This window comes from Lichenostomus cassidix, chromosome 1 (genome assembly GCF_008360975.1).
Source record: "Lichenostomus cassidix isolate B80296 chromosome 1, HeHo_3.0, whole genome shotgun sequence".
In the NCBI taxonomy this organism is placed as follows: domain Eukaryota; kingdom Metazoa; phylum Chordata; class Aves; order Passeriformes; family Meliphagidae; genus Lichenostomus; species Lichenostomus cassidix.
The window spans coordinates 14,686,097-14,699,825 of NC_139479.1; the positions used below are offsets into that span (position 1 = coordinate 14,686,097).

At 38.9% G+C, this 13,729-nt stretch overlaps 1 protein-coding gene across 5 annotated transcripts in view; it reads left to right on the forward strand.

The window, feature by feature from the left end:
• Window positions 1-13,729, forward strand: part of SH3KBP1 (SH3 domain containing kinase binding protein 1) — a 213,010-nt gene that overhangs the window by 119,721 nt on the left and 79,560 nt on the right. For all 5 annotated transcript variants that reach the window (XM_085050989.1, XM_085051006.1, XM_085050998.1 and 2 more), the window contains one exon: window positions 9,809-10,005. In XM_085050989.1, coding sequence (XP_084907115.1) covers window positions 9,809-10,005 — 197 coding nt within the window. The remainder of the gene's footprint in view (window positions 1-9,808; window positions 10,006-13,729) is intronic.

A 13,729-nucleotide genomic window follows, 5' to 3' on the forward strand; every position in this document is an offset into this window, starting at 1 on the left:
GCTTCAGTCCTCTGAACTTGTTTGATTTATCTACACTTGTAAATTGTGCCACTGCTACTCACTTATGGCTACTCTACATGCACATATCTGTCTGTAAGCTGAAGTCAGTTTGCTGCTGATGAACTGCCCAGCCTTAATGCAATGAAAATGCACCTTTCCTCCCGTGCATGTGTGTGTTGTGTGTCCATACAATGTCTGTGTGTGAGCCCACTGTAAACTGTGAATTATATTGGATGTTTGGGGCTCTGCTATAGATTGAATTGACATTTAGTCCCATCACTTCTGCCATCTGAAACAAGAAGACTGTTGACAATCACCACAAATCTTTGAATTAAAAGTATGTCTGCTCTAAAAATAAAGTTCCCATTTGTGATTGTTGAACTCATAAAATATGCTTTGCTTTTCCTAAAAGATATTGTGGGTTTTGGTTTGTTTGAAGTTATCTCTTTTTTTGGTGATTTTTTAAAATTTATTTTTAATTTTCTGCATGCTCTTCATTTGGCATTCTGTCTTTGACAGTTATTACTCACAGCATTTTGGCTGATACGTTTTTTCTGCCAAAGAGAGTAAAAGATAAAAAGCTATTTTCATTTCATGTTCAGGTTTTTGGCTTCTGCTTTTTAAAATAAGGGCACATCCTGCTTTTCATGTTCTTTTACTGCCCTGTTAACACAGAAAAAGAGAGGATGGTTACATCAGATGCAAGACAGAGGAAGCAAGGAAGACAGAAATCTGTCCTTCCACCTGTTTCCTCATGGAGAAATCTAGCAAAAAGAGTCACATTTGGTGTGACTAAGTGCAAAGTGTTCAGTCCTGTCTTCCAGTGAGCAGGATGTTGTGCTAGCTTTGGCATCTGCTTTGGCCCCTGAGATCTTTCTCTTGAGAAGATCCATGCTGTGCTGCCCGTCTTCCTCCTTTCTGGGTGAGAATGTTTGGTCTTCTACCTCTGAGGACTTCTGTCTTATGCATGTTGACTGCAAAGGATGAAGCAGTTGAAGTGGCATTATTCTGTTCTGATATTTGCCCTTACACCTTCTTATTTCCTTAACAAATCTGATCCTTTTTTTGAACAAAAATCCTTGTGAATGTGTGCAGCTCTGAGTATTTCCTCATGGAAAATTATCTCCCTGTCTACCAGAATTCATTTTGTAGCTGTTTTCAAGCTCCAGCAATGCAGCAGACCATGTGGCTTGTGGTCTTCAAATTTCTGTGCTACTTCTCACCTTATAGTCTTCATGACTGCTTATGAATCACTCAAATTTCATGCTTCTTGCAGACTTCGTAGACCATCATGTCCTCTAATCCACCCAACCAATGCATATAATAAGGATTTATGAAGTTAATTTCCAGTATGCTTGACTTTGGACTTTAAGATCAAGCTTCAAATCAGATGCAAGATTTGCCTTTGGAGCCTTTAATTTCACAGTCTTACTGGGTAGTGCTGCCCTAACATTACCTTTCAAAGTTTTCCAAAAGCCTGCTCTCCATGCCCAGCCTGTTTTTCATTAAGAGTCAAATCATCCTTCCCCTCTTCTCAAGTCATTTAAGGTAAGCATAACTGAAGTCAGGAAGAATTCCTTAAAAGATCTTTTCTAGTTGGGCTAGAGCTCTGCATTTAGTTCTTCTTGTTAATCATGCTGGTCCATGGTTGAGCCATGTCACAGAAAATAAATTGCATCAAACTGATTTCAGAGTGCAGGATTGGATGGGTGTCTACAGGAAAGCTTGATAACCAGCTGCAAGAAGACAGCTTAAGACAGTAGATTGTCTCACATTGCTCTGGGCAAACATCCACCTAAACTTTGTTTTTAAAGCTGATAAAAGATGTCTGGTTTGATACTACCTCCCTTGGCATTTGGTTGAGGCTTGCATGTTTTTTCATGCTGCGGACATGTGTTACTTTCTCCATAAAGCTGCATCTCAGAAGGCCAGATATCCAGCTACACTTATGGCCTGTTTGTTGCTTTCTGGGTTGGAACTGGGACTGAGGAATGGGAAATACACAAAATCAGGTCATCTGGGGAAGTCTTAAACAAAACAAGGGTTTGCCCTGTTGTTGCTATCAGAGATGCTCTTGCCTAAACTCGCATACAAAAAGGGGGATTCCTTATTCTTCCTGCTTCATCTATGGACAGCTCACTTCCTGCAAACTTAATCATCACGTTCTTCCTGAACAAGCTGACTGATGGTGCAGCCAGCTCCTTCCATTTCATATCTCATCTCTGGTCCATATTTTTAGCCAAATACCCATGAGGTTATATCTCTGGTGAAAACCATTTGGAGACATTCCACAGAATTGTTTTCATTTAGAAGTGTGTGTTTAAAACAACGTATAGCTGCTCTAATTTCAGCTTGCTGATTTCTCCGTAAGTTAAGCTTGAGTCAATCCATAACTTTAGATTAGTTATGCTGAGGGGATGCTTGGATTCACCTGTATCACGTTGCATGAAGTGTTGCTCAACTTTGTAATCAAGCTTAGAGCTTTTACTTTACAAACACATGCTCAGTGCTAAATACTTTTATTTTGAAAGCCGTTTCCCAATTGCTATGTTTAAAAGAAATTTTCTTACTTAACCACGGCCTGTAATAGCTGTTGAATTAGTCGCTGCTTCTAAAGATACCTTCCACTGAACTATGCAAGATTGTCACCTGCAGAAACACCCAGCCTTGCCTTTATATGCTGACATGGCTTTCTTGGTCATTAGGTATGCCAGGCTCTGCTCAGCACCAATTCCAGCTCCTTTGGCATTCTGCTCATCAACCTGCTGACAGAAAACCTTTGCTACTGCATATGCTGGGTGAAGAGAGACACACAGCAACAAAAAATTACTTACTTGTCATTTTGTTGATCACAGCTCTCTTTTCTCTCAACCTGCAACTTTCTTGCGCCTCCACGAACAGCGCTTCTTGGATTTCTGATTTTTTTATTTTTACTGATTTAGCTTCTCTTTCTTGCTTCGCTTTCTTTTTCTTCAAAGATGCAATAACTGAGGAACAGTGCAGATAAAATGCTTGATTTGACAAATATTTGCCTCTCTTTCCTTATATGTGGATCCACAATGCTGTCAGTAATAGCTATTAGATATAATGGAAGAAGATCAGGATCGTTGAAACAGAAATATTCGTGAGTAACCTCAATTGTGTTTTGTGTTTTCTATTGCTCCAACACTTTTTTTTACCCTTTTTTTTTTGTCCCCCTCCCCTTAATTCTTGAGGAATTATGGCTGGTCAGAATTCTGAGAAATCAAAATGGTTGATGTATTTATGATGTTGTAAACCCAATTTAGGAGTGTCTGAATGTAGGCAAAGTTAAATGAGAAACCCGAATGTGGATTTTAACAGCTCTGAAGAGAGGACAGTTACAATTTTGTATTTCACCTCAGCTTCTTACAACTTGCTTGCAAAAAAGAGCTTGTATCAAATACACAGCTGCTACAGGTGCTACAATGAAAAATAATATCTGTGAAAGAAAAATTTAAAATTGGGGGAGGGAGATTTTCATGATTAAAAATAAGCATCCTATCCTGTATGCTGGAGAACAGATGTACAGACAACAAGGGATTGGTGGTTGTGTGTGGGAGAATTATGTTGACTGGGGTGAAATGTTAAATCCTTCTGTTGATTTGGATTCCTGCTACCAAGTGGTTTTCCATGAGTTTCACAAAAGACTGGTGTTTGGTGAGTGGCAGGTAAAGAGCCCTGTTGGCTGTGGTTGCTTACCTCTCCTTCCACGTGTAATAAAATGTGCCTGTACTTAGTGAGGGTGCTGAAAAAGGTGGCTCCAAAACAGAGGACAATGGTATGGTTGTAGAGCTCCTGAACCAAAGATTGTTCCTGTCTGCTCTTACAGCACTCAGGGAAGTGGCTGGGGATGAGGGGAATCCACCAAGTTGTGCACTGATGGCTCTGTGCTCGTGCTTGTGCTGCATTGCCCTCGATGCATGCTGCTGCGTGGGGCTGGGCACTGCTCCCCTTCCCCTGCATGACCATTTGTTCAAGCATAGAAATCTTGGGGCATTTCTTATGTGGCAAGAACTGTTGTGCAAAGGAAAACAAATGTGTTGAAAGCAAATGACAAAATGTTTAGCTGACACATTTAAGTTTTTTCAAGGAATGACTGAGAATAACAAATAATTACTAATATTGAGATCATCTGCCTCAGCTATTTGTACATGTATAATCACTCTTGGTAAAGAAGGATAAATTTGTTTTTTGAAAGCATGAATTTATTAATCTTTAAACTAAGAAGAATCAACATGTCTTTCTTCTACAGTACTATTTAAAATCCAATATAATTTTCTGGTTTTGATTTTTTTATGACACTGGAATGTTGTCAGGGATGGCTTCAACAAAGTACAGGATTTTGACAGAAAGCAAGCTCAAGACTAAGAGCTTATAGGATGTGGGTATTTGTTCTGTGTTTACCAGTATGTGAGGAAAAGGAAGAAGGACAGTTCCTGTCTCACCTACTGCAATTACCATGTATAACTTCACCACCTTCGTCATTCAGATCCGTCACACAGGCGTTCCATGCTGTCATTCTCTAAATAGAAGAATTGCCTTCTTTCCTTTGCCTTCCTTCCCTTTCATAAAAGTAAAAAAAACTCAATAAGCTTTATTTACAAATTTCTTTGTTCTATTAAACACAGTTGACAGGGTTTCTCTCTGGCTGCCATACCAAATCAGGAGATCCTTTTATCGTCTCAGGTGTGTGCTTCTGAACAGCTGCCCTTTGCATGTCTTAACAGAGCTCAGAAGTGCTTACAGGGCCAGAGCACCACTGGCTTGGGCTTTGTCAGAGTGGTCCATCTTTTGCCCAGGGCCATAAATTGTCAGTAGAGAGAACAATCCAGAATAAAGAACAAAAATTAAATTGCCAAATAGTAGCTCAAAATAGAAAGCTCTGTAAACTAAGAATGTATTCCCTTTTCTCCCCTGCCATTTTAAACTATTTAGAAACAATTTGTTTCCTGCTTTGAATGGAGTTAATTTTATCGTAGCTGTTTATTTTTGTTTTAACAGCTTTAGTTACACAGCCCTTTATCATCCCTAACTATCTTTCTGATTTAGAATCCTGGTTTGATGCCAGCACAGCTCTGAGAGGCCATTGCTGAATTAAATCTGATGTTGCGGTCTCTTTTTAATCCCTGTTTGAGCTAATCTGTTTTGGTACATTTCAGAATGTTGCTCTCAAAAGACCTGTAACTGCTGTAGAAGGAGTGTGGTGTGTTTGAAACGTCTTGAGAAAACTAATCTCTCTTATATACCCATGGAGGAAAAAATATGTGAAGTGCAAAATTCCTCCAGACAGTTTTGAGAAAATTTAATCTTCATGAATACTAAATAAGCTTGCATTTGTAAGGAGCATGAATCAACAAAGAATCAAAACTCAGAGTGCTTTTAAAAAGCAGCAGACCCATATCTTATTCCAGCTAAAAGCTGGGAACAGTTGACCCCTGGGAATTTTAACTTCTTGCTGGTGATTGTGCCCTTGTTCAGCCTTCAAAGAACTTACTAGAAAAATGCACCCCATGCTTAGATTTGAGCTCTACCTTGTGGTGCTACAGATGATTCAGCAACAATAAATCTAGGTAAAACAACAGCGTCTTTGCTTATAGAGCCAGAAATTTGAAGTGACAGTCCCAAAAGACTTATGTCCTAAGAGATGCTAAAGTTGTGAAAAACTTGCCTGCCATTAAGACTGATGTGATAGTAAGCAGTTAGTGAGCACCTTATTGATGTTATGTTCTTAGCTTGTCAGGTCTCCAAATACTGACAGAGAGCTGACCGATTCTAGAGAAGTTGCTGTGAAACCAAAAAAAAAATTGCAAAAAATAGTGAGAGGGCTGACTACTGTAGCTTTTATCCTATACTGGCTTTATTTGAAGTACTTAATAGCTAAGTTTCCAAAAAAACAAGATGTTCTCAGGGTTTCTGAGGACTGCAGTTTGCTGAGGTGCTGGCCTCACCCTCCTGCTCGAGTGGGTGGCAAGACCGCAGCTGTTTTGGGCTGAGTGGGTGTGCTGGTCAGCAGAGAGGGGGACTGACCACTGAAATGCTCTCAAGTTTTTAATGTTCATTTAGCAACCTGACCTCCCTGCTAGCTGCAGCTCTTCATGAAAAAAAATTTCATACTTAAAATTCATAATCTGACAGTCTATGTCACTCAGGTTCCTGCTTAGATCCCAGCTGTGTCCGTGGGCTACATCTGTCTCTTGGAGAAATTATCCATCCAGCTGTGTTCTGCCACTAAGCTGTTTACAGTAGTGGCAAAAAAAACCCCATGAAAAGCTGGGAAAAAAAATGTGATTGGAAGAGGAACATATTTCTGGTTTTCAGAGGAAAGGTCACCTTAGCCAGGTTGCAGGTGCACCAAGAGAATTGCTGACATATATATACTGATACATATATATATATTTTTATATATATACATGCACACATATGTATCACACACACACATACATATATATGTATCAGGGAACAACCCAATGAAGAAATAAATGAGGAGATAATTGATCAGGCAAGGGTGGGCGTAGTGTTGCAAATCCTTGCTTCCAAGTTCTTTATCTGTAGAAATCAGAAGTGTGTATCTTACATACCTGGAGAGGAAGGGAGAGTCTTCTTAGCATGTCGCTAATAGTAAGAGCATGTTAGATTATTCTCTGCAGGAGTGTTTTGTACTTAAGCTCTCCATTATTCTTTCTTAATGTCACTGCAGATCCTGCAGATTTGTTCTACAGTTTCTACTGCATATGGTTCTTCTCTTTTGTCACCTTTGTCTCTAAACCCCAGTCATGTTGTGATAAGAACACAAGCAAGACTTTTATTCTCACTGATTTATTTAGTTAAGTACAGAGAACTCCTGTTTGTGTCAGTCAAAAATTATTAAATTAGGTCATTTTCCCAGTTGATCAGGAAGAACTCTTTCTAACTTTGAAGGAGCTTTGTATCTGATCACTCAAATGTTATTTAGTTTGGATAGGCCTCACTTCAGTCCATTCTGTCCTCATGAAAAAAAAAAAAAAGAAAGAAAAAAGAAGACAAAGAAGCCTAAAAGACAAAGAAGAAATAAATGCTGTTATTTCCTATGTTGCTTTCATTTTGAGGACTGTATCCTGAGAGAGCTCTGTGGCAGTATAGAGAATGAGCAACTCTTGAATTATCATCCAGGACAGATGGGTGATGCTTGGGAAATCTGTTGTGAGCCTGAGGTGAGGCTGCTGATACAAAGTGTGATGTCTCATCACAGAAGAATGGTCATAAAAGCTGAAGATGCTGCAATGAAAAGCAAGTGATGACCCAGAAAGAAACAAAAGCTTTATTCTTATTGGAGTCCCTTGAGGTTTCTGATCTTTCTTTCATGCAGACTTCAAAGATCTGAAGTCCATATAGACCTGTTGAGTAATTCTCACAATTATTTTCATATTTTGTGTCCACTGGCCAAAGTCCAGATCTTCTTCTTCTTTCACAATTAGGGATGCAGAAAACATCTTTTAATTATGTATTTTAAAGACAGTTTTTATGTTCATTTCAGGGAGTGGCTAAGAGCAGTCATGGACTCTATCAGTTACTTCTGGAGGGAGGTCTCTTCACTGCTTCTTCCCTCCATCACAGAATAACTTGAGATTTTGACAAGGATGACACTAGAAACCTTTGCCAGAGGGTAATTTCCCCTTTCCATATCAAAAACTTCTGTTCAGCTAAGAGATGATGATCACTGCAATTTGTTTGAGTTTTTTGAGTTGTGGATATTTTATACTCAGTATAGTCAATTGCTGACCATTGTCTTTGCACTTAGAAGTGGTAAATAAAGTTTGTTCTGGCTTCTGTCTCAGCTAGGGCCCCAGTGATTGATAATTTGGAAAGCTGGAGAAGATCCAGCTGGTAGAACTTACAGCTCCTTCAGTTACTGCCCAAGTCTCACAGCAAGGGGAGGAACAAGAAAGGGGCAGTGACTTTGCCACAATGCCCAAAGAGATTTATACCTCTCTGGCTTAATTTACCCTTGCCATCTCTGAGTGCCTCTGTTGGAAACACTGTGCAATGGCCCTGCTATGGATAACCACTCCCCTCCTACCCACCACAGCACCAAGCAGGATCACAGTCAATGCCTGACTGCCAGGTTACTGATTTCCTGAGGTCTGGAAGAGAAATAGTGCACAGAATTTACTTGACTGATAGTGGGCATGCTACCATTCTAACTACCATAATAAATAGATTTGAGGTTTTCTCCCAGGCCCTTCTTAGAAAAATAAAGAGTAAAGAAATCAAGACATTTGCATATGTAATAAAAGTATTGTAATGTAATTACTTAAGATACATTTAAGTTCCAGTCCTGCACAGTTTATGGAACAAATAACTTCTTCAGTGTTATTTGAATTGAACATCTGAAGAAACAGAAATGTTGCTGATGTTCAACAACAGATGTGGCAGTCACTCAGGAGGGCCAAAATATTTTGCTTAGTCTGTAGTCTTTCTATTTGTCTCTTTGGGAACTTTCTCTAATTCTGCATTTACACTCCTTTCATGTTAAAGATACAGAAAGTCTCAGGGCAGCATATCATGGCTTTTCTGGCTTTGGCTAAAAGTGCTGATCTGACACATAATTCCTGATTTCATTTCCTAGCAGCACCCTGGTGTTGAAACCCATTTAACAGATGAGCCTCCTGTGTCCTGGATCGTGCAGCTGTACCTGGAGGCCTTAGAACTTGCATTGGTTTCTGTGGTTCATCTGCACTGTCACACTTTTATGATGAAAATCTATTGCAATTGCTTTGTCAACCTTCATGTAAAAATAATTTAGAAGATAAGACTATTTGAAATTCTTCTTTCTTTGACTTGGAAGATCCATGTCTGGGACATAATGGGTGTTTGTTAGGGAAATGTGAGGATCTGAATTTCTTATTGTTAGATAGAATTAGTGCTTTAGTAGCAGCAATTGCTGTGGTTTTCCTGGAAAAAGTTAATGTAGGGAGGCAGATTTAAGTGATCTGGGGGAAGAAACTTCAGTGGGTCACTTTTGCTGCCAGCGGCTGTTTGACCTGATGCTGCACCCTTCTGTAAAGTGGCTGAAACTTCACCTTATTGCATCTGTGGCATCTGCTATTTGAGCAACAGATACTTTCAGATAAATGCAGAAAAATTTTCCTATTCACTGAAAGAAGTAATGCAAATCAAAATGTCAGTTTTGATTTGTTATATTCCTAGAGGATAGTGTGCATGGGTGCTTTTCTTATGAGGCTGTCTATGCTGCAGAGAGGTTTAATTTTCAGCAGGGAACATATTACGCAGCTTATTTGATTGCAAATTTGTTTGAACAGCTTTCAGCTTTATATTTCCCAGTTAGGTAATGTAGCTTTAGATACTAATTGCATAATTGGCTTGAGTCACACAGATTTAAGGTACAGTGTGCCTGATCTGACTGCTTGTTAGCTTTACATGGCTTTATACAATAGGTGCCCTCAGCTGAATTTAACTCTTTCTTTTGTTGAGGTCTCTTCCAATGGGTTTGTGCCTGAGGAATAAGGATTTTCTTGGTATTCAAAGAATCACCATGCTCATTCGTGAAGTTTTGATGCTGGAATATGCATGTTTTGTGGATTGGTGTAATTTGCAACCAGTACACCAATGTGATGAAATAAAGTCATTTTTCAAAGTCAAAAATGAGTGCATGGCACAGAGAGCATCTTCTCTACCTGTTTCTTGTGGTTTCATTTTCCTCTAGAAGATGGAGGGAGGGATCATTTTCCAGTCACAATCTCATCTGAAAGTAGTGAGCTTCACACTCTTTCATCCCTCCTTTTCACAGGCCTAAAAGATGCTACAGGCTCTGAGAGCGATGGTGGTGACTCTTGCAGTACAAAATCAGAAGGAGCCAATGGAGGCACGACAATCCAACCCAAAAAGGTCAAAGGCGTTGGCTTTGGAGATATCTTCAAAGACAAACCCATAAAACTACGACCAAGGTCAATAGAAGTTGAAAATGACTTTCTCCCAGTAGATAAGGTATGTGTCATTCCTTAATTCTCTCTTGGTGTTGGTTTAAAGAAGTTTTCATCTTAAAGTTTTAAGTTCTGTTGCTGGCTAAAACATGAAGCTTCATAGTCATCATTTCCTAATCTTTCTGTAGACAAGGTTCTGCTTTTTTGCCTCAGACCAGAAAGTGGATTCCAGAGAAGTTAGCTGCATGCTTAAAAAAAAAAATCTATACATTTATATCTATATACTAAAGACGTATGTTCTTTAGGAAAACGAACAAAAAAAGTGCATGGTTTCTGATGAAGTCATGACTAAAGAAAAATCTATTAAATCCTTCCTTTAAGTGAACAGTCAGGTTTGCATAGAGTTACTGATGTGCTCAGAAGTGTTAGGAGGCTTCCACAGCCTTGAGTTCTGCTCTGGGCATAGTTACATGATGCATTTTCTTTGCCCTTATGGTGATTTGAGGAAGCTCCTGGGCTCTTGGTACCTGGTGTGGCAACTTCTCACTTTTTGAGTCATTTTCTGTAGAAACAGGCACTACAGCAATTACATTTTTTTGCCTGCAAACTTTTTTTCTTTTAAACCTAGATAATTTCAGTGATTTGATTTATAGCACCTACTTCCACATCCACCCAGAATTACAGTAGTACAAGAGAAGGGGAGGTCCTGCAGAGAGAGATGGAAACTCCTGAAGTGAATTACACCGAGGGACATTCAGTTAATATTTTGCAGGCGACCATTTTTCATTCTGTTTAAAGAGGGTAGGGAAGAGCTAGGATAATCTAAATCAAGGAAAAACCTAGACTGTATTACTGCTTGACCATTGCTGACTTCAAAGCCTGCATTGGTACCCTGCTTGCCTTCTGTTTCTGGGTGGATTTCCTAACTCACATGTGGGGCTTTGTGGAGTCCTTTGTTTTAATGTGAAGTCTTTCCAAAGTCCATGTGAAGTGGCCTTCATTCCTTGGAGGAAAATCTTACTCCAATTTATAATAATGTGAAGTCTTACCTTTGTTTTTCACAAACAACAAACAGATTTGTTACCCAGCCAAAAACTGAATGTACAATTTCCAGGAAACTTATAACACAGCCCTTCCTGCCTATGTCTTCTGATTTCTCCTAAAATTGGCATGGTTAGTAGAAAATAACAGCTTCATTTTGTAAACACAATCCATCATTTGTGTTTCAAATGTGTAGGTAACTAAAAGAAGCACTTCTTTGTTGTTGATGCTTTTTTCCTGCCTGGGATTAGGTTAACCTTTGAGAGGTGCCATTCAGAGGCTTCAGCAGTGCAGTCTTTACCTATTAACAGCACCAAAACATGAGTCAGTAACACAGCATCTGTTAGGACTGCTGTATTACTTTGAAAACAAACCAGTGGGAGATCACAAGTCAGGATTATAATTTAGTAGGAAAATTAAAAATAAGTGTAATAATACAAGAAAAAACACTGACAGAGTCATATACAACCTGACACCCTGTTAGTCAGGGTGGTGGTAGCAGCCCAAGTGAAGTAGCTCAGTTGAAGCAGTGATCCTGTGGAAGGTCTGGTCTCCAGCTGAAGGTCCAGCAAGAGCTCTTGTCCTTTGGGAATTCAGCAGACAGGACTGGCTTGGGTAATTCCAAAGCCAGGTTATATCCAGGTGGGAATGCTTGGCTCCTCCCTCCTGGGTGGAGCATCTCCCAATAGGATGAGATAATTCCATGAGTCATGCAGTTGGTTCTTGATGGCTCATTAAGTTATCAGGGGTGAGTCATAGCAGGTGATAACAGCTAATGCCCCACAGCTGGTGGTAATAGAATACTAAATGCACCTATATGGTAATCTAGGACAACTGCAGACCATTAACCTCTCTAAACACTTGTCTCCTGGCTGCAAGAAATTCCTCCCTTGTCATTGCCATGCTCTCTTCCATTTGATGTTGAGTGCAAAAGAATCATACATTAAGTTGGCCATTCCAAGCAAGGTCCTATTTAGCCTGAGAGCTCTGCATACTGATTCAAGGGCTGCAATGCATGATGAAGAGTGCCAAATTGGTCCATATTTTTCTCAAGCAAAGTAGTTTTTAAAGGGATCTTTGCCCTCTTATGTGTTTTTCTTATTTACAAGTAGTCTTAGTTTTTCAATAATGTGTAAACTTTTGAAGAAGTAGAAACTTTTCTTTGTTCCCTTTTTCTTTTTTTTTAATTCTGAAGTTTGGAGACACTAAAGTTCTTTCTGTTGCTTCTTCTTGATACACTTATTGATGAAATATTACTTTAATGATACTTTTACCATTTTTGATATAAAATATTTCCCAACAAGTTGCTCTTTAAAAAGCATCAGTAAGTTATTGTGAGACTTTATAATGTGGGATTATTTATAACATGATAGTTCCCATGTAAAATGTCAGTCCCCATTTACAGAAGAATCTGCAGTGTCTTATTTTGTTGGTGTTATCACTTCGTGTTCTAATATGTTTTCAATTTTATGAATCATAAGTTTAGATCATATTTCACACGGAATTACTGGGGTGTTAAAAAGGCTTTTACACAAATATTGGCAGGAATATGAGGGCAGAAAGGTTTGCTGCCAGCTGAGCAGAAGCAGATGCCACTAGGCTCTCCTGTAAATCACCAAGCAGTTTATGTGCTTCTAGTGTTTGCTCAGTGGTAACAATGTGGGATATAATCGCCCTTGTCTTTTAAGGTGATCAATAAACTCTCAATAAAAGGCAAAACTGAAGAACTGTGTGAAACCCCAGTGGTTTTATTGGTGTGCAGAATTCATTGCTTAGCTGTCATTAGTTCCAAAAATCACAGAGGCATATCATCCTAGGGAGATTAATGATGCAGTTGTGGGAGTTTAATTTGAGCAGTGCTATCAGAGCTCTGCTTTTCTAGAAAAATACAAGAATCAAATACTTATGCTTTGTAGTGTATTTCATTGCCTGGTGGTACCGAGGAGTTTACCACTGCCCATGTATAAGTAGAATCAGGTTCCTGAGGCTTGGCTCTGACAAATTTCCCTTACTGATAACTGTAAGTGAACTGTTTTACAATTCTGCACAAGACTGAAGTCATAGCTCATCAACAGATGAGTTTTTAGAAGAAATACAGTATGCATATAGACATGTTGTACCTTCTGAGAAAATTGAGGGTAACACTCTTAAAGTAGCACAAGGTTTGTGGTTATATAGAAATGCCTTTCTTCTGCTCTGTAGCTTCAAGACATTTAAACAGGTGCTGATGCATATTTCTTTTTATCCTTTTTCATTTTGGAGTAGCTTATCTAAAGCTTCTCTTTCTAGGTTGGACTTCCTTCCAATATGATCTCTATGTGCTTCTGTTGTTCTAACAAGCTATCATTTTTTTGCTCTCCTGTATCTAAGAATAAATCTCTACAAGTACAGGGAAATTAATTCAACCAATATATTCCTTAATCTGAGTTAACTGTATTGTGTTGGTTTGTGAGTTGAGGCTTCAGCTTGGAAATGCTAAAGACCATAATAGGTGAATATAAAATAAAAGGTCTTAAAAAGCTATTTTTATCTTTCTGAAAACTGTCCTTACTTCAGAAGAGACTACTGAGAGTATCTTTAACATTTTCCATTTAAGATATATTTGTAACTTTCTTCAGGCAAAACTTTCATAGTTGGCTAGCAGTGGTGGATTTGAGCAGAGCTAGAATTCATATACATCCTTTGATGAGATCACAGTACTGTTCGCCAAAACTTAATGTAAATTATATACTCAGCCATCAACCCGG